The sequence below is a fragment of the Canis aureus genome, chromosome 3 (genome assembly GCF_053574225.1).
Source record: "Canis aureus isolate CA01 chromosome 3, VMU_Caureus_v.1.0, whole genome shotgun sequence".
NCBI classification, from domain to species: Eukaryota; Metazoa; Chordata; class Mammalia; order Carnivora; family Canidae; genus Canis; species Canis aureus.
This window is the reverse complement of record NC_135613.1, coordinates 79088365-79110012: the sequence shown is the minus strand read 5'-3', so window position 1 is coordinate 79110012 and position 21648 is coordinate 79088365. Positions and strand designations below refer to the sequence as shown.

Here is a 21648-nt window from a genome sequence, read left to right as displayed (position 1 = left end):
TGGAATTGTGATGCTTCCAGCTTTGGTTTTCTTTTTCAAGATTGCTTTGGCTATTCGAGGTCTTTTGTGGCTACATACAGATTTTATGATTATTCTAATTCTGTGAAAAATGCTGTTGGAATTTTGACAGGGATTGCATTAAATGTGTAAATTGCTTTGGGTAGTATAGACATTTTAATAATATTTGTTCTTCCAATCCATGAACATGGAATGCCTTTCCATTTCTTTGTGTTGTTTTGAATTTCTTTCATAAGCGTTCTATAATTTTCGGAGTACTGACTTTTTATCTCTTGCTATCATTTATTCCTAGGTATCTTATGGTTTTTGGTGCAATTGTAAGTGGGATAAATTCCTTCACTTCTCTTTCCACTTAATTATTGGTGTATAGAAATGCAAAGGATTTCTCTATACTGATTTTGTATCCTGTGACTGTAACTGAATTTGTCTATCAATTCTAGCAATTTTTGGGTGGAGTCCTTTGGATTTTCTTTATAGAGTATCATATCATATGCAGATAGTGAATGTCTGACTTTTTTCTTGCAGGTTTCGATGCCTTTTATTTGTTTTCATTGTCAGATTTCTGAGGTTAGGACTTTCAGTACTATGTTAAATATTCATGGAATGAGTGGGCATCCCTGTCTTCTTCCTCACAGTAAAGGAAACACTCTGTGTTTCCCCTCTTGAGGATATTAGCTGTGGGTTTTTCATATATGGCTTTTACTAGGTTCCCTTTACCCCTAATTGGTTGATGATTTTTATCATAAATGGATTTTGTATTCTGTCAAATGCTTTTTCTGCCTCTACTAAAAGGATCATATGTTTCTTATCCTTTCTTTTATTAATGTGGTGTGTCATGTTGATTGATTTGTTCATACTGAACCACCCTGAGTAATTATTGATAGATATGAATTTAGTGCTATTTTATTACTTGTTCAATGTTGTTTCTGGAGATTTTTTTCTGTTCCTTTCTAGTCTTTGCCACTTTTGGTCTTACTTCTCCAGTCAAAATGCCCCTTTAATATTTCTTTTTTTCCCTTTAATATTTCTTGCAGGGCTGATTTAGTGGTTACAAATTCCTTTATTTTTTATTTGGGAAACAATTTATCTTTCCTATTCTGAATGACAGTCTTGCTGGATAGGGTATTCTTGCCTGCAATTTTCCCCCTTTCTGCATATGGAACATATCATGCCACTTTCTTCCAGCTTGCCAAGATTCTCTTGACAGATCTGCTGCTAATCTTATTTGTCCTCCCTTGTCAGTTAGGGACTTCTGTTGTCTTGCTGCGTTTACAATTTTCTTTTTTTATTTAATAAAATATTTTCTTAAAGAACTTCTCTATGCATTATTTTTGACAACTGTGTTGTGATAATAATTTGGGAATATTGAAAAATGGATATGTTTAGGCATAGAGGAAAGACTGCTTCATCTCCCAGAGGTGTCAAAAAACATAGATTAAATAGGAACCAGAGATCACAATCACAATTCAAGTTTAGAGGTGATTGCAGCAGTCAGCAACTTTGTGTTGAGTCCCAGAATATTGGGTTAGAGCATGTTATATCTCACCTGCCTATAAGCATCCTTTCTGGAAATGGGTATAGACCTGAGTCTGAAGGCGGAAGTGAGGTTAGCTCATTTAGTAAAGTAGAGAGTGGAGAAGTAGTTGACCCTTGGTCTTTGTATATACATATACTCATTATGCAATTTTTATGGGTTTTATCCTTCTATAAATGAGTCACAGTATTGGGATGTTGCCATAGTTTGTGAATTTTTCAGCCTTTTTTTTTTTTTGCTTTGAATATGCTTCTTGGTTCTTTCTCACTCTCCACTGGCGTTTCCAAAATGCATATATTGATCCACTTGGTAGCATCCAATAAGTCCCTCAGGGTTTCTTCACCACATTTCCTTCCTTTTTCATTATGCCCTTCTGACTGAGTAATTTTCAGTGACCTTTAATCAAATTCAGTGATATTTTCTTTTGTATAATCTCCTTTGCTCTTGAACCTCTGCTGAATTTTTCAGTTCAGATATTGTTCTTCAGCTTCATGATTTGTTTAATAAGTTTAAGTTTTCTGGCTCTGTGTTGAAATTTTCTCTTGGTTTGTGTATTGTTCTCTGATTCCAGTGAGCATCTTTGTGACAGGGGAGGATCTCTGGTGACTTTCAGCCCAAACCACTACTTTTTTGGTTTGGGCAGTTAAAGTATGCCATGTCCTGTATCCCCTCTGACTTCTGACACAGTCTTTTGGATAGACCTTGGGTCATTGGACACATGGTATATTTATTTTCCTCCCCAGGGAGAAGCCAAGAATTAGGGGGAGGGGTTGTCCCAATTTGATGGTGGCTGTGCAACGATAAGTGTTACAAGAGAATATCTAAAATTTCCCTGGCAGTTCCAATAAGAATAGAGTCATGCTTTAACTGGGAGCAGGTCTACCCTAAGTAGTACCTGGATTTCTTACAAAGGGAATATGTATTTGAAATATTTTTGAATCAGCGTGTTCATGGAGCCTAGAAGGGACTAGGGCTACTTCTTCTACCATCTTGATGAACAGGTAACACATTCTTTCTAATCCAAAACTAAAGAATTAGAGTTGAGGAGAGGTTAAGCTCCTGCCTCATGTCACAGAGTAAAAACCACAAATGTACAAACTGAGAGTTCTGTTCATGGAACTGGCTGATAAAGTGCATCCTTTGGACATAATAATATCTCTGAACCTTCCCTGCACTACCATTCTCTCCCTGAACAGGTCCTTCTATCAATTTCACATGAGTGTGAGGATTGCAAAAACTGGGGGGAGGGGGGAAAAGTGCCATCTTAGATCCCTGGACTTCCATCACAAAAGGAAGACATGAATATAAATGGAATTGTAATAATCTCTAGTTCCATCTGGGTCATTGCAAATGGCAAGATTTCATTATTTTCCATCACTCAATAATAAATATTCCATTATATATATACACACACACACCTCACTTGTTTAACCATTCATCAGTCAATGACATTTTGGCTCTTTTCATAATTTAGGTATTGTTGATACTGCTGCTATAAACATCAGAGTGCATTTATCCCTTTAAATCACTATTTTTGTATCCTCTGGGTAAATACCTAGTAGTACAATGATGGATCCTAGGTTGGTTCTATTTTTAATTTTCTAAGGAACTTCCATACTCTTTTCTAGAGTGGCTGCACCAGTTTTCATTCCCACCAACAGTATAATAGGGTTTCCCTTTCTCTGCATCTTGCCAACAGTTGTTGTTTCCTGTGTTGTTAATTCTAGCCATTCTGATAGGTGAAAGGTGATAGATATCTCATTGTAGTTTTCATTTGTATTTCCCTGATGATCAAGGTGGTGGATATCTTTTTCATTTGTCTATTGGACATCTGTAGGTTTTTGAAGAAATGTCTATTCCTTTTTATGCCCATTTTTAACTAGGTTATTTGTTTTTTGGGTGTTGAGTTTGATAAGCTCTTTATATATTTTGGATTCTAATCCTTTATTAGATATCATTTGCAAATATTTTCTCCCATTCAGAAGTTGACTTTTAGTTTTGTGGATTTTTTTACTTTGCTGTGAAGAAGCTTTTTATCTTGATGAAGTTACAATAGTTTATTTTTGCTTTTGTATCTCTTGCCTCGGTGTACCTAACTACTAAGTAGTTGCTATGGCTGATGTCAAAGACGTTTCTACCTGTGTTCTCATCTATGATTCTGATGATTTCTTGTCGCACATTTAGATCTTTCACCTATTTTGAATTTATTTTTGTGTATGATGTAAGAAAGTGGTCCTGTTTCCTTGTTTTGCATGTTGCTGTTCAGTTTTCCCAACAGTATTTTTTGAAGAGACTTTTTTTTTTTCCATTTGACATTCTTTTCTGCTTTGTTAAAGATTAGTTGACCATATAGTTGAAGGTCCATTTCTGAGTTTTCTATTCTGTTCCATTGATCTATGTGTCTGTTTTTGTGCCAGTACCGTACTGTCCTGATCACTACAGCTTTGTAATATACTTTGAAGTATGGAATTGTGATGCTTCCAGCTTTGTTTTTCTTTTTCAAGATTACTGAGGCTATTTGGAGTCTTTTGTGGGTCCACACAAATTTTAGGATTGTTTGTTTGACCTCTGTGAAAAATGCTCCTGGAATTTTGATAGGGATTGCATTTAATGTGTAGATTGCTTTGAGTAGTATAGCCATTTTGACAATATTTGTTCTTTCAATCCATGAACATGGAATGATTTCCCTTTTGCTTATACGAAAAACCCACAGCTATTATCATCCTAAGTTGGGAAAAAATGACAACTTTTCCTTTTTGGTCAGGAACAAGACAGGGATGTCGTCCACTCTCCACTGTTATTTAATATCGTAGTGGAAGTCCTAGCTTCTCAGGAATCAGACAACCAAAAAGAAATAAAAGGCATCCATATCAGCAAGGAAGAAGACAAACTCACTATTTGCAGACGCAATGATACTTTAGGTAGAAAACCCAAAAGACTTCAAAAAATTGCTAGAACTGATTTATGAATTCAGTAAAGTCACAAGATCAAAGTCAATGCACAGAAATCAGTTGCATTTCTGTACTCCAATAATTAAGCAGCACAAAGAAAATCAAGGTATTGTTCCCATTTACAATTGCACCAAAACCCATAAGATACCTAAAGATAAATATAACTAAAGAGGTAAATGATCTGTACTCTGAAAACTTTAAAACACTTATGAAAGAAATTGAAGGTTACACAAAGAAATCTTTTAATATTATCTTGTTTAATTTTGATAATGTGCAATTTAACAATGTTTTATTTTATAGATGTTTCATTTTCTTATCATGCCTTAGGAATATTTCCCTAACCATAGGCCATAAACATTTTTCTTTTTTTTTCTTTTGTAAAAGTCTTAAGGTTTTATGTTTTACATTTATAAATTATGTTTACTATCTATCCTTATGTGTGAAATGAGCTGTTGTTTTTTTTGGAGATGCCTGTTTTCAGGTTCAGAAATTTCCCTTTTACTTATGTATTTTATACATAATTGTATACATTTATACAGTAAAATAGTAAACTCACATTGTAATTTATATAACATTTTTCTATATTTATTAAGATGATCATATAGTTTTCCTTATTACTCCTTTGATATGATGAGTTAATTTGACTGATATTCAGATATTAAGCCAGGCTTGTATTCCCACGGTTAAACATTAGTTTTCATGATATATTTTTACTTCTATATATTTGGATTCAGTGTGCTAGAACTAAAAGATTACATCTGTGATTATGATGGGCATTGTTCTACAGTTGTCTTTTCTGGTAATGATTTTGGTTTTGATATCAAGGTATTGCATGTTGTATAAAATGAATTGCCATGTTTCTCCTTTTTAATTTTTATGAGAGATTGCTGGAATTGTATTATTTCTTCTGGAAATGTTTAAAAGTGTTTAACAATGAAATTATCTAGATAGACTTAATGCTTTTTTTTCATGTCAAAATTTTTCCTGTCCTGGGGGCAGCCTTAGCCCGGCTCCTCAAGGGGGCCCCTACCCCTTGAATGCTTTTTTATTTCTGTCTTTGTTTTTTTTTTTTTCATCTTTCTACCTTGATAGAAGCGCAAACTCTTCTCACTGTAGCATTCCAGCTGTTCTCTCTTTAAATCTCAGGCTGAATTCATAGGTTTTCAGGATGATTTGAAAGTTATCTAGATAAGTTGGTGGGGACAGGTGACTTGGGGACCCTACTCTTCCGCCATCTTTTCATGTCAAAATTTTTAACTGAAATTTCAAGTTCTTTAATAGATATAAAGCCACTGTAATTACCTACTTCTTAAGTAAGCTTTGGAAGTTTGTGTGTTTCAGCAAACTTATCCATTTAATTGTTTGCCAAACTTATTAGCATAAATTTGTTTATAATATTCCCTTACTTTCAAGTCCATAGGATCTGTGGTAACAACTTCTTATATTTTTGTGGTATCAGTAATATGTGCCTTTCTCTTTTTCACTTATTCAGTCTGGCTAAAGGATTATTATTTTCATTGATCTCAAAAACAGACGTTTTAGATTAATTGATTTTACATATTGTACTTTGTTTCCTATTTTATTGCTTTTTGCCCTTACATTTATAACTTACTTTTTCTTGCATGTTTAGGGTTTTTTTTCTTTTAAGATTTATGTATTAATTTGAGAGAGAGCACGCAAGTGCATGGGGAGGGGGGAGAGGGAGAGAATCTTCAGGCAGATTCCCCACTGAGCTTGGAGCCCATTGTGGGGCTCCATTTCACCAACCATGAGATAGTGACCTGACCCTAAACCAAGAGGTTGCTTAACCAATTGGTTGCTTTACCAATTGAACTACCCAGGTGCCCCTGGGGCTTATTTTTTTGTGATTTTATGAGATGGAAATATAAACCTTTGGCTTGAAATATATCTTCTTGTCAAGTACAGGTACTTAGGTGCCTAAACTGCATGTAAGCACTACATTTAACTATATTACCTCTGTTTTGATAAGTTTTGCTTTTATTTGGTTTCTTTTTTCCACATACTACTCCATTAGATGTATACACTTACATTTTGTATTGTAATTTTGTTGAATTCCAATTTATCTATTTTTTTCTCTTGTCATTTGTGCTGTAGGTGTCATATTAAAGAAATCATTGCCGAACCCAAGGTCACAATGTCTTGTATAGATATTTTCTTGCATAAGTTTTATGATACTACTTCTTATATTTATATCTGTGATTTATTTGGGGTTAATTTTTTTTTTCTTGTGTGAGATACGGATCCAATTTCATTTCTTCAAATGTGAACATCCACTTGTTCCAGCATTTGTGGAAGAGATTATTGACTCTCCATAGAACATCTTGGCATCCATGTTGAAAGTTAAGTGACCATTAATACGAGGACTATTTTTACATTCTCTTCATTGAAATACATGCCATAAGATTGTTCCACTCATATGTGGAATTTAAGAAGCAAAACAAATGAACACGGAGGGAATAGAGAGGGTAGGTAGGAAGGAATAAGGAACAGCCTTAATTTTTTTTCTCTAGTACTAACTAGTCTTTGAAAAATGTCTTGTTTTAGCCCTTACCACTCCTCTAAAGAATTCAAACACTCTCTATAATCACAGTGCTATGTGCATTAGATCTAGAACTTACTCATCTTTTAACAGGAAGTCTGATGAGCGTCATCTCAATTCCCACTTTTCCCAGCTCCTGGTAATCATTTTTCTACTCTCCATTTCTTTGAGTCTGGCTTTTTAGATTCCATATACAAGCGGTATCATACAGTATTTTGTCTTTCTCTCCCTGATTTATTTCACTTAGCAAGTCCTCTAGGACGATCTATGGTGTTGTAAAGGGCAGAATTCCGTTCTTTCTCATGGCTGAAAAATGTTGCATTGTGTATGTATACCACATACTTAAAATTTACTAAGGGAGTTTTCTTAAAAGTTCTCACTGCAAAAAAGAAATGGTAACTAAGTAACTCGATGGAAGTGTTAGCAAATACTGCTGTGGTGATCATATGGAAATATATGTTTATCAAATAAACACGTTGTACACTTAAAGCTACACAGTGTTATATGTCACTATGTCTAGATAAATTTGGAAGAAAAAAAATTCAAATTCTTGTTACATTGACATAAGGGTAAGTGAAAGGAGAATGCAAAATAATTACCAAATTTTTCTTCCAGCATATTAAAATGTATATTTTTTTCAGGTTTAAAGTGAAACTAACATATATACATACATACATATATATATGGTTTGCCTATATATGGTTTCCTATACATGGTTTCCATATATATATATGGAATATATATATATTCCAATATATATATATCAAGGATCTTAATTTGCTTTTAAAAATACTCATATGTGGAATTTAAGAAGCAAAACAAATGAGCATGGAGGGAAAAAGAGAGGAAAACCAAGAAACAGGTTTTTAAGTATAGAAAACAAACTGTTAGTTATCAGAGGGGAGGTGAATGGGAGATGGTTTAAATAGGTGATAGGGATTAAGGAGTGTACTTGTTGCGATGAGCACCAGGTGTCTTATAGAAGTGTTGAATTGCTAAATTGTACACCTGAAACTAAATTTACACTATATGTTAACCTACTAGAAATTAAATAAAAACTTGGAAAGAAAAAAGAAAATAAATATTCCTAAAGCCTTCTTGGGATATTCCTTATAGCATTTTTTTTTCTTTTAAATTGATTCAAACATTGTCTAAGACAAAAGTCCCCATCAGAGGGAGCTGTTTACTTAGATTATCGCCGAAACATTAATTTCCAATTGGTAGGGACCTCCTTGGACCACATAACTCTATACCTTAATTCTTAGAGAGAAATAAAACAAATTAATATTTCACACTGTTACGGTTTTGATACAGAAGAAAATTCTTACTTTTAGGATAGTTGTGATTGTAAGAAGGCTTTCCCCTGAAGACCCAAGTGTTCCTTCTCACTTTTACATTCTAAATTGTGTGGAAAATTTATGAATTAGAAAATCTCAGAGGCAACATATTTTTCCTAGAAGTGTCATGATAGGACAGTTGATGCTCAAAATAGAGTAAATCCTAGATTTCTGCACTTCTCTTTGTTTTTTTTTTTTTAAGATTTTATTTATTTATTCATGAGAGAGAGAGAGAGGCAGAGACACAGGCAGAGGGAGAAGCAGGCTCCCTGTGGGGATCCTGATGTGGGATTGATCCCAGGATTCCAGGATCACGACCTGAGGCAAAGGCAAATGTTCAACCACTCAGCCACCCAGGTGCCCCAATTGCACTTCTCTTTGAATAATACATATACTGTCACAGTGTGGGATTTGCTAGGACATGTTTTTGAGCTCTATTGTCCAGAAACCCAATTGTTCATTTCCTTTACACCCCAGATTTTTATACTTTTTATCTGCTCAGAAATTTCATATTATGACAAGTTTTGAGTACAGGAAAGAGTAGCTTTTAATCATGGCCACTTATTTTGAGCAGGGGATAGGCATTAAATGCACTGGTCACACAAGTCATGGATCAGCAGGTCCCTTTTCTGGTTCTTCATTTTTACTCAGATTCCAAGAGGAAAAATAAAGTCAAGCTAGCCAGCTCTTAATCATAGCTTCCATTTGCAGTTTTATATTTGTACTTCGAGATGGGGAGTTTTGGTTTTTATAAAGATGCCCACAAAGAGAATGAGGTGTCTCCTTTAATACCACACACAGTAGTCATGTTTTCTAGCAAGATTTCTAACCTCATTTCATATAATTAATAATCCACTTTTTACCTTGGTCCATTTCCAAATAGTTGCATCTTGAATCCCCTAATTTTGTGAGTATAGAAGTTTCAAAATCATATGTGGTATGTTGGAAAGATCCTAAACATGGACTTTAAATGTAGATCTTTATTATAGATATAGAGAATGAAGAAAGACCTTTAAAGTAAAGTCTGTTATAGACTGAATGTTTGTGGCTTCCTCAAATTCCTGTGCTGAAACTCACCCCTTCGTGTGATGGTATTAGGAGGTGAGAAGTCTGGTAGATGATTGGGTCATGAAGGTAGAGCCTTCATAAATGGGATCAGTGCCCTTATAAAAGACATATCAGAAAGTTCGCTTTTCTCTTTGATCATGTGAGGACAGAGCAAGAAGACAAGCAGTGTATGAACCAAGAAGAGAGAACTCATCAGAGATGAAAATAAATTTCTCTTGTTTATAAGCCACCAATCCATGGATTTGTTATAGCAGCCCAAACAGGCTAACACATACCTACATGGTCTATTCCATCCTTCTCCCTTTAGAGTTGGCATTAAGGAAGGCACTTGATGTAATGAGCACTGGATATTACACGCAACTGATGAATCACTAAATTCTACTCCTGAAACTGATAATATAGTGTATGTTAACTAAATTGAATTTAAATAAAAAATAAAAATAAAAATCCATAATTGTGGTAGGCAAAAGTCATTGTTTCGTGTTTGGAGCTATTTCTTATTTTGAGTCATTTCTTCTTTCTCAAATTTACACATTTGGAGAAATTCAATCTGATTACTTTTTTTAATACTAAGAGAATTCTCTCAACATAAGTAAAGAATGATGCCCTTCTGCCCTTTCTTCCCTACTAAGTGTGTACGTAAATACATGCTTTGTATTCTTCAGATGAATAAGAATTCAGAATTCTTCAGGAATGCTCTAATTTTCTCTCCTTGTAGTGTTTCTGTCTGTATTTAATATCAGAGTAAAGCTGGCCTCATAGAATGGATTTGAAAATTTACCCTGTTCTTTAGTTTTATGGGATGGTTGAGAAGGACTGGTATTAATTCTTTAAGTATTTGGTAGACTTATGCTTGAAGCTTGGATTTTGATTGTTGGGAGGTTTTAGATGATTGAGTTCATCATGATTCCAGTTACAGTTCTGTTCAGAATTTCTGTGCATTCAAGATTTATTTTTGGTAGGTGGTATGTTTCTAGGAATTTATTCATTTCATCTAGATTATCCACTTTTTGGTGTATAAATGTTCATATAATCTTATGATCCTTTTCTTTTTATTTCTGTGGCATCAGTTTTATTGTCTCCTCTTCCATTTCTGATTTACTCGTCTGAGCCTTGTCTCTTTTTTCTTATTTAGACTTGCTAAGGGCTTGCCAATTTTATCTTTTAAAACAGCTCTTGGGGCACCTGGTTGGCTCAGTCGGTTAAGCATCTGCCTTTGGCTCAGGTCATGATTTCAGGGTCTTGGGATCGAGCCCCATGTCAGGCTCCCTGCTCAGTGAGGAGCCTACCTCTCCTTCTCCTTCTGCTGTTCTCCCTACTTGTGCTCTTTCTCTCAAATAAATAAAATTTAAAAAACAGTTCTTATTTTCAGCAATTTTACTATTATTTTCTATTTGATGTATTTCTGCTTAATTTGTTTTCTTTCTAGCTCCTTGAGGTATAAAGGTAGGTTACTGATTTAAGAATCTCTTCTTTTTTTAAAATGTGTTCATCATAATAGATTTGCTTAATATACACGTGTAACTTTAGCACACACTGTCAAGTATTTTCCTATTTGGTCATATACTTAGATACATTATTGGGGCTGTAGTTTTGATTTAGAGAAATATTTCTGACATCTTGCTTTCATCATTTAAAAAGGCTTTATTGAATACATACATGCATTTTGTGTCTATAACATTTTTAGTTAGAGCTACTTTTTAATACTTTTGTCTTTTAACTTTTGTATCAAAATAAAAAAATGTACTCACCACTTTTATAATACTATAATCTGTACTGTTTTATGTGTTTACCTTTATCAATTTGTTTTAGACTTTCTTAAGCTGACATGACGTTATTTGGTGTCCTTTCTTTTCAGCTGTTCTTATAAGGCAGGCTTAGTTGTGATGAACTCTTCTAGCTTTTTGATCATCTGAGAAAAAATATTTTCTCTCCTCCTTTCAAAAGGATGCTTTTGCTATTTATATTATTCTTGGTTGATGCTTTTTTTTTTCTTTCAGTACATTAAATAAATCATCCCACTCCCTTCTGATCTGCATGATTTTTATTAAAATCCACTGAATTTGCTGAAAAAGCCACTGATATTCTTATGGGGGTTTCATTGTATGGGATAAGTTGCATTTCTTTTGTTGCTTTCAAAATTGTCTTTGTCTTTGACTTTTCAGTAATTTTATTTTTAATGTGTCTTGTTATGGATTTCTTTGAAGTCATCTTTTTGTGCTGGGAGCGGGGACATTTTTTGTTTCCTAGATCTGGATGTTCATTTCCTTCCACTGATTTCAGAGTTTTTAAGCCATTATTTCCTTTGAGAGATCTTTCAGGTCATTTTCCATCTCTTCTTTTGGGATCCCTATAATTCATATATTCCATCTGATACTGTCCAATAATTCTCTTATTTTCTTTACTATTTTTCATTCTTTCTTCTTTTCACTACCTTAATCAATACTTTCAAATCATTTTTTAAAGTTCTATGATCCTTTCTTTTGTGTGAACTAGTCTGCTGTTTTAACCCTCCAGTAATTTTTCAGTTCAGGTATTCTTTTCTTCAGCTACATGATTTCTGCTTGGTATCCTTTAGAGGTTTCTGTCTCTTGCTTGATATTCTCACTTTTTTCATGTATTGTTCCCTGACTGCAGTAAGCATTATTATGGCAGCTATTATGAATTCTATTTCACATAAATGATATATTTCCATTTCTTTAGGGACAGTTTGTGGTGATTTATGTTGTTCTTTTGGGAAATATTTAGACTCTCTGGGCTTGTGTCTGGCCATTAGACAAAATGTTCACCTCTCCTAATCTTCACGGATTAGCCTTGTACTAGAGAAGACCCACACGACAAGCCCGGCCAGATGGTGGGAGCCTCTTACTTTTCTTTTCTTTCCATGCCACTTTCTTTGTTCTTTTTTTCTCCATGGCTTCTGGAGTATGTCAGGTCCCATCAGCACCCTAAAACAAGCAAGACCAAAGCCAATTCCTCAGGAAGCCCTGTAATAAGTTGAGTCATTATATACATGATTGGAGGGAAAATGTTTTCTACTGGTAGCTCTGTGCTGAGTCAGTGGGGTATGAGTGGTGGGTAGATGGGTATGGTGAGTTCCAACCCAAAATACTGTCTCTGTTCTCTCTCACCTTGTGTAGCTAAACTATACCATGTTCCATGTCCCTTCACCTTTCTGAGACCTACTGTGCAAAATCTAGTCTTATGGATAGCTTCTAAAAAACTTGAGGCTTTGGATATATGGTATACCACTTTCCTTTTCCAGGTAGTAGCTTGCAACTGGGGAAATTTGTCCCAATTACATGTGGTATGTCAACATAGGTATTATAACAAGAGGGTATCTTGAATTTCCCTAACAGCTTCAATATGTCTGGTTTCATGCATGAACTGGGTGCAAGACCTTCTTAGCTAGTTTCTAGATTTCATATGAAGGGAATCTGTACACAAATTGTTTTTGAATCAGAAAAAGAGGTATTAAGGCTTCCTCTTCCACCATCTTGCAGAATGGGAAAAGGGAGTTTATTTTTGGCTCTTCCTTGAGAGGATATAAAATCCCTACAGTGAAGAGAAAACTTGAGAAAATTATTGAGTCCCTGAGGAACTGAAGATAGATTATGGTCCAGGGTGTTTATAGAAACCCACAGTTTCTGATTATACTTAGAAATTTTCCTTGGGGAAGACACTGAGCAAGATTTTGCCTTGTTTACAACTGAGTACATTATATAATTACACTCACATTAAATATTCTGTGACTTACCAAGCGGCAAAAATGATTATAATAAAGACTGGTTTTGTCTGCTGAGGGTACTAAAAGTCATAATCAGAAACTATGATCTATAGTTCTAAAAGATATCTAAAAGGGCATATCAGCAAATAAGCAGGGCTGCATTCTCTTTGAATGAAAGGAACCAAATCCTCAGAGCCTGAAATTGCCCTTCCATGACAATGGGTAATGACAATGATAATGAAGACCAGTGTTTTCTGGCCTAAAGTGGGTGAGTTTCTGAATTTCATTTTTATTCATGTCTTCCTTTTTTGAGATTGAAATCTGAGGATCTAAATTTGCCACTTTCTCAGTTTCACACTGAGACCCAAGTGAAATTGACAGAAAAATCTGCCAGGAGTAAGGGATGTTTAGAGATATTGTAGGGGGTGGTCAAAGAATGCATTCTGTTGATAAATTCCCTCTCCATGGGCAAGACTCTTGCTATTCCAGATTTGTGGCTTTTACTCTGTGACATGGGGCAGTAACTTCTTGTATACTGGCCCTTTAGTTTTGGATCAGAAACAATCTACTTGGTTTCCACCACACCAAGTCCAATCTGCATTAGAGGCCAGCTCCAAGTTTCAGTTTTATTGGTGAAGAGAGGGCTCAAGTAAATGAAAATGATTGAAGAAAGAAGGATAATTATGTCCTGGTGCAAACTTCTCACTTATCTTTTGTTTTTTTCCAACAGGTGTTTATATTTGGAAGCATTTCCCTTCACTCTATAGGCTAAGCTTTGAAGCTCTTTGTTACTTAGCTTACAAAAACTAATAAAGGGAAGTCTGAGTCACTCAGTATCATGATAATGGTAAATGAGTCTATGGGGTCCAGGTTGGGCTAGTCTCAGACCTTTCCTGTGTATACACCACACTTAGGAGAGGAGAGATGGTGGGAAAAGCTGGGTTTTTCTCTGTGTAACTTTTTTCTTTTGTGCTCACAGATCCCATTAGAGAAGAATGGCTCTCAGAAATGCTTCTTTTGTGACTGAATTCATTCTGGCAGGCCTCACAGACCTACCAGATCTCCAGCTCCCCCTGTTCTGCCTGTTTCTACTCATGTATGTGGTCACTGTGCTGGGAAATTTAGGCTTGATCACTCTAATTGGGTTGAATTCACACCTCCACACCCCCATGTACTTTTTCCTCTTCAATTTGTCCTTCATAGACTTCTGTTATTCTTCTGTGTTTACACCCAAAATGCTGACTAACTTTATATCCAAGAAGAATATGATCTCCTACAGGGGGTGCATGACCCAGCTTTACTTTTTCTGTTTTTTTGGCATTTCTGAATGCTATGTGCTGACATCCATGGCCTATGATCGCTATGTGGCCATCTGTAACCCACTTTTGTATAATGTTGTCATGTCTTCTAAAGTGTGTTTCAGTCTTATGCTTGGTTCATATTTGATGGCATTTTTAGGTGCCATGGCTCACACGGGATACATGGTGAGACTGACCTTCTGTAATGCAAACACCATCAACCATTATTTTTGTGACATCCTCCCTCTATTCCAGCTCTCCTGCACCAGCACGTATGTGAATGAGCTGGTGGTTTTCATTGTGGGGAGCATCGACATCATTATGCCCTGTGTCACCATCTTTGTGTCTTATGGTTTCATCCTTTCCAGCATCCTGCGCATCAGCTCCACTGAAGGCAGGTCCAAAGCTTTCAGCACTTGCAGTTCCCACATAATTGCTGTTTCCTTGTTTTTTGGATCATGTGCATTTATGTATCTTAAACCATCTTCTGCTGGGTCTATGGATGAGGGGAAAATCTCTTCTATCTTTTACACCAACACAGTTCCCTTGATGAACCCTTTAATTTACACCTTGAGAAACAAAGATGTTAAGCTTGCCTTGAGGAAAATCCTGAGTAGGAGACAGTTTTAATCAGAAATAATGTCTTTCTATGCAGTTAGTTACACAACAGGGAGCTTGTAGGTGTTTAATGAAATATTTTTAGTGGTAGTCTCTTCACCTATTTTTTTCTGAACATGGTAAAGGAGATTTGAGTCTTCTCTCTATAATTTACTTACGGTCTTTATATCTAGGTATTTTTTTCATTATTTAACAATGTCTTCACTTTTTTCCTGTTTAGCAACAGGAATGTAGTATTTGAGTTTTTAAAATTTTTCATTTTGAACTTGTTTTTTTCGCTAGAAAAAGATGAATAGTCCTTAAATAATTGAATTGAGCAATAATAGAGTGACACTGTACCATTGGGGTTGTTGTTCTCTAATTTGCAATTAGAAACACAAATCAGATAGTGTATGTACACTCCCTGTTTCTTTGCTCTGATTGGCAAGGATAAGTCTTTTTCTTTTTTTAAAGACATATTTTAGAAAGGGTGGGCAAGGAGAGATGGAGAGAGAATCCCAAACAGACTCTGTGCTGAGCATGGACCCAATATCAAGATTCTGAGATCATGACCTGAGCTGAAACCAAGAGTTGGACCCTTCACCAACTGTGCCACACAGGTGCCCCAAGAATATGTCTTTTTTTAAATGGTAGAAACTGAAATTTCCATAAAAACCATTATTTTAATCTGTTTTGCATCTGGAAACCTTTTTCAGCAGGCTTCTTTTGGCAAAGAGTTGATTTTCTTTGTTTTTATTTTTATATAGTCAAAGTAGCACATAACTGATCAACAAAACATATTTACTGTAAGGATGGGAAAATGAAGCTCAGAATAGTTAATGTTTCACCCAAAGTCACACACCTGTAGAAAGATAAGATCTAAAGTATCCTCTTAATCTTCTGATTTTGACTCTACTACTCTTTGTGGTATGCTTTGCTTCTACTTTATAGATTTTGTTTAAAAAAACAAGGACTGTGAAAAAACATTTCTAGTTTGAAGGTTGATTCTGCTTTGTTCCAGGATGACACATGGATTTTTCTCATGCTGGGTGTTACATTTTTGTTTTTTACTTAGAAAACCATATTGTTCCTTCTTTTTGTTGGGAAAGCGAAGGCCCTTTGGGCTAGTATAATGTGGAGATGATTGGTTCAAATAAGGATATTACTTATCTGCAAAATTAAACTGCTAAATTTTATTACATCAAAATCTGGCACCAAAGTACTATAGAATAAGATACTTGGTACACAATACAGTATAGAATAATTAAAAATTGAACGTGGAATATTTGCAAGTTTTTGTATTTCAGAGATCAGGACATGGGAAATAAAGGAGCACAGAAATGTTTTATTAGGTCAGGATTCAACAAGACATTTGACCAGTAAATAAGAGGTCCCTCTCTGAGGATGTTGGGTATTAGAAACTACATTTTGAAATTGTATCATTTGTAGGAAGTACCACACATGTATTCCACCATCCATATCTAAGATAGAATTATAACACCCAGTGACTACAACAGTAGTATTTTGCAAAATGAAGACAGGGAGCTGTGGCCACATTTGGCACTAGGGTGAGAGAGGGCATCAGCTTCAGAGGATAGGATAGTAAAGGGTAATTGGAACTCAAGTTAGGAGGAATGAATTTACAAGGTAAAATGATGGATAAGGAAAGCCTTTACTATGACTCTCCTTTCCTTTCTGGAAGGCCCCAGAAATATGGAGATCACAATATTTCTCTGGTTAGGATCAAACTGTGGGTCATTTGATATTTAAAAATGTAAAATTTACAGGGCTTGAGGACCTGGGGACAGCTAAATCACTTCTGGGTTGTTGTTGTTGTTGTTGTTGTTGTTGTTGTTTTTGGCTTCCATAATGCTATTCCCATATGGATTTTAAGGTACAAAACTTCAAATTTCAGCTGGGAGAGAAATGACAACTTGAAGGAAACATTTGGTGAATAAACCAAACAGTGGCAATATCTTTACTGGAAAGAATGTGGATTTTTCTTTTAAGGGCAAGAAAATGTCATTTTAAAGATCATCAATACGATATATCAAAGTGCAGTATAAATATTTTATAAGATACCTTTAATAATATTCATTATTTACCATTTTCCCAGCTACACTCAATATTTAAGTATTTTGAAATTTAGCTTAGGTGGTTTGTTGGCTTGTTTTTTTTTTTTTTTTTAATTTTTTTTTATTTATTTATGATAGTCACAGAGAGAGAGAGAGGCAGAGACACAGGCAGAGGGAGAAGCAGGCTCCATGCACCGGGAACCCGATGGGGGATTCGATCCTGGGTCTCCAGGATCGCGCCCTAGGCCAAAGGCAGGCGCCAAACCGCTGCGCCACCCAGGGATCCCGATTTGTTGGCTTGTTGAATGTGCTCTATGTGACAACCAAAAATGGCAAAGTAACAGACTGATATAAAGGCAGATTTTTGTAATGCAGCAGAGTAGAGTTACATCTTACATGTGGATGAAGTCTAAAATTTGTCTCATTGGGTCAATGACATTACTCCTGAAATTTGATTATGTCAGCAAATGTCCACATTGGGGACTGACATGATATTTTACTCTAAGAGTGGCACACTTCTTGGTTTTTCTCTCTAGTATTGGGACATTTCACTATGTATTCAGTCTGAGGCCAGATGAAGTGATTGGTTTGCATACAGTGCCTTGCTGCATCTTTAAATACTAAAATCTCATTCAATGTGGGAAGTTTTATACTTGGAGGCAGAGACTCCTGTCTTCCTCAGTGGGTGGGGTAGCTGGTGGAATCACCTGTGCTCTCTCTCACATAAGGTCAAATAGATACACTTAAAAAACAAAGAAATGTGCAAGACTTTACAGTTGCTCTTAGGAAGAGTGTGATATTGCAGTGTTCTCTGCATGTTGTGTTTGTCAGTCTCTGTGTTCCTTGGGGAAGAACTTTGAGGTCAGTAAGGAAGAGGATCCAGTTCCCACTTCATAGATGTTGAGACTACTGCTCACAGATGTCCATGGCTTGTTCCAAATCATATCTAATAAGTGGTCCAGCTGAGCTTATGACTTGAGTGTTTTGATTCTAAATCTTGGGTGCTCTTTGTATTATACAGAATTTATTATAGTTTTAAAAATCAGTGAGACTTGAACACTGTAAAACCACTTCTAACACAAACTAAAGACAAAATACTCAAATAAGAAAAATGCCCAGAAAGTATCTTTCATATTTCACAGTTGACAGTTCTGTTGCCTGATTGAGAAAATGTGAAGGTATTCTTAATTAATACAGGCCTATACAATAAATGGAAGCATGTGAAGCACATAGAGCCTATAATAATCATTATCATTAGGTGCGTACTATGTCCCAGGTTTAACAGTAGGTTCACACCTTCATTATCTTACTCGGTCTTGACCTCAGTGGTATTTGGTAGGCGCTACTCTGATTAGCTCACTGTGGCAGAGATTGCTAGCTGTCCATCTCCTCTTCCAGGACCTACATCCCCATCTTGCAGTGAAGAGTGGCATGTACGGAGTTCTAGACATGATGGATACCACCCCAGAAACAAGATATATCTTTTCCCTATTCTCCTCAACCTTCTGTGAGCTGGGTACAGATGACAATGAGGCCCTATTTGGTGATAAAGCTGTGAAGAAAAGCTGGAGGATGATTGTTACAAAATCAGGATGGAGAATGGAAGAATAGGTGCTATTAACAAGTAGGGAGAATTGAGGGCTCTCTAGTATGTGCTAGCGATATTCTATTCTTATGTCTGCATGGTGATTATAAGCTTTTAATCTTATAATCATTAGTGAAATGTCATTTTTAGAATTTTTTATGTATTTAAGCTAAATTCAACAATATATTAAAATTACATAACTTTGATTAGAACTCCTCTTAAACCAAACATTCAAATAAGCCATAAGCAAAACATGAGAGTGAAGTCTTGAGATGCCCTCTGAGTACAGGTTGGCTGCCATCGAAAAGAACTACCATATGTAGTGTAATACTTAACAGAATAATGCAGACCAGTCCAGGGCAGAGACCATTTATAAACCCATGAAGAATTTCCATCAGTGTCTGTGGAAGTAAGAGTGAATATACAGTCCCATTATACGGATTGTAGTATGTCATGTGTCATTATGCTTAGGTTGGTGATGTGGCAAAGAGAATATAGCTCTCATTCCATAGCATCCATCTCACATAACTTCATTTTCTGAATCCTCTCTACTTTCTTCATAAAATCTTTCCTTAAAGAATTTTTTTCCAGCATTGTTTTTGATACCTGTAAGAAAACCATTTGAAAATATATAAATATGGCAACATTTAGGCATAGAGAAAAGACTGCATCATTCATTGGAAATATTATAAAACATAGTGATTGAATCAGAATCAGGTATCACAATTGTAATTCAAGTTCAGAGATGATCAGCAATAACTTTGTGTTGAGTCTCAGCATATTGAGTGAGAGCATTTTATAACCTCACCTGCCTAGATAAGCATTGTTCTTGGAGATCAGGATAGACCTGAGTCTGATGGTGTAAATGTGTTATATTCAGGTAAAGTGGAGAGTGAATAAATCAATGACTCTTGATCTTTGTATATATATACTCTAATTGGGATTTATCTTTCTAAAAGTAGGTTACTCTTTGGACTGGCCATGAATTCAGTATAAATTATTTAATTTATAAAAGTGATGGTGAAATGTAATGATGAAAAGATCAGTAAAATGAGCAGTTTGGCAGTTACTGCTAAGAAAGATAAAAAAAAAAAACACATGAAAAACTAAAACTAAAGGGACAATTATATAAAATAAGGGCCAAAACCAACCGCTCACTCCTCCTTGATACTGAGATTAGGAAATATGAACAGATTAACATTACTTTGTTTTTTTTTTTTTTTAATTGGTGTTCAGTTTACTAACATACAGAATAACACCCAGTGCCCGTCACCCATTCACTCCCACCCCCCGCCCTCCTCCCCTTCTACCACCCCTAGTTCGTTTCCCAGAGTTAGCAGTCTTTACGTTCTGTCTCCCTTTCTGATATTTCCCACACATTTCTTCTCCCTTCCCTTATTTTCCCTTTCACTATTATTTATATTCCCCAAATGAATGAGAACATATAATGTTTGTCCTTCTCCGACTGACTTACTTCACTCAGCATAATACCCTCCAGTTCCATCCACGTTGAAGCAAATGGTGGGTATTTGTCATTTCTAATAGCTGAGTAATATTCCATTGTATACATAAACCACATCTTCTTTATCCATTCATCTTTCGTTGGACACCGAGGCTCCTTCCACAGTTTGGCTATCGTGGCCATTGCTGCTAGAAACATCGGGGTGCAGGTGTCCCGGCGTTTCATTGCATTTGTATCTTTGGGGTAAATCTCCACCCCAAGATTGCTAGAACTCATACAGCAATTCGGTAGCGTGGCAGGATACAAAATCAATGCCCAGAAGTCAGTGGCATTTCTATACACTAACAATGAGACTGAAGAAAGAGAAATTAAGGAGTCAATCCCATTTACAATTGCACCCAAAAGCATAAGATACCTAGGAATAAACCTCACCAAAGATGTAAAGGATCTATACCCTCAAAACTATAGAACACTTCTGAAAGAAATTGAGGAAGACACAAAGAGATGGAAAAATATTCCATGCTCATGGATTGGCAGAATTAATATTGTGAAAATGTCAATGTTACCCAGGGCAATATACACGTTTAATGCAATCCCTATCAAAATACCATGGACTTTCTTCAGAGAGTTAGAACAAATTTTTTTAAGATTTGTGTGGAATCAGAAAAGACCCCGAATAGCCAGGGGAATTTTAAAAAAGAAAACCATATCTGGGGGCATCACAATGCCAGATTTCAGGTTGTACTACAAAGCTGTGGTCATCAAGACAGTGTGGTACTGGCACAAAATAACATTACTTTGATAGAAATCAGTCTTGAATATCTGAATTGATTTCCCAAACTAGTAAAAGTCTACTCAGGCTGTGATTCAGTGGTGTTTTTTTCATTTGCTTTTTCATTTAGTTAGGCAAGAGTCTTCTAATACTCACTCACCAAAAAAAAGCACTTAATTTGTCCCAAAATTTTGAAAATTCTTCCTACTCTTCAAAGAAACCTCAAGTTATAGGTATTTGTATCAATGAATTGTGAATCTTGTTTACTGAAACTGAAGTGTGGAATTGTAGCTTGTAAAAATGAAAATAGAATTTCTATGTATTAAATTGTGGGTTAAACTGTACAGAATGAAAAATTATTTTCATATCTTGGAAAATTGGTATTGTAGTTGATGTACCTTTGACCCTTGGCCCATACTTTTTCTCTTGCCTGAAATCACTACCTCCTGACTTTCCCTATCCTATTACCCTCTGGTCTTAACTTTTTCAGGAACATTTTCCAATTCCTTAAGACTAGATGAAGGTTCCCTGCTTTGGCTTGCATCCCATCGGTGTTTGGTTTTACCATACCATTTATCACATTGTATTATAAATGTTTTTATTCTACTCTTTGTCAATCTCAATAAAGTGGATTTTCCCCCCTTAAAACAAGTGGATCTTTGTG

The 21648-nt window shown here is 35.6% G+C and overlaps 1 protein-coding gene across 2 annotated transcripts; it reads left to right on the top strand.

Moving 5' to 3' along the window:
• Positions 1 to 7509: 7509 nt before the first annotated feature.
• LOC144311455 (olfactory receptor 8B8-like) lies at positions 7510 to 15123 on the top strand. Of its 2 annotated transcripts, XM_077893975.1 has the most exons (2): positions 7510 to 7521; positions 14185 to 15123. In XM_077893975.1, the coding sequence occupies exons 1-2, from the start codon at positions 7510 to 7512 to the stop codon at positions 15121 to 15123; spliced, it is 951 nt and encodes a 316-aa protein (XP_077750101.1). The 2 variants fall into 2 exon arrangements, with proteins under 2 accessions (XP_077750101.1, XP_077750100.1); XM_077893974.1 differs by lacking the exon at positions 7510 to 7521 and having other exon boundaries at positions 14191 to 15123.
• Positions 15124 to 21648: the final 6525 nt, after the last annotated feature.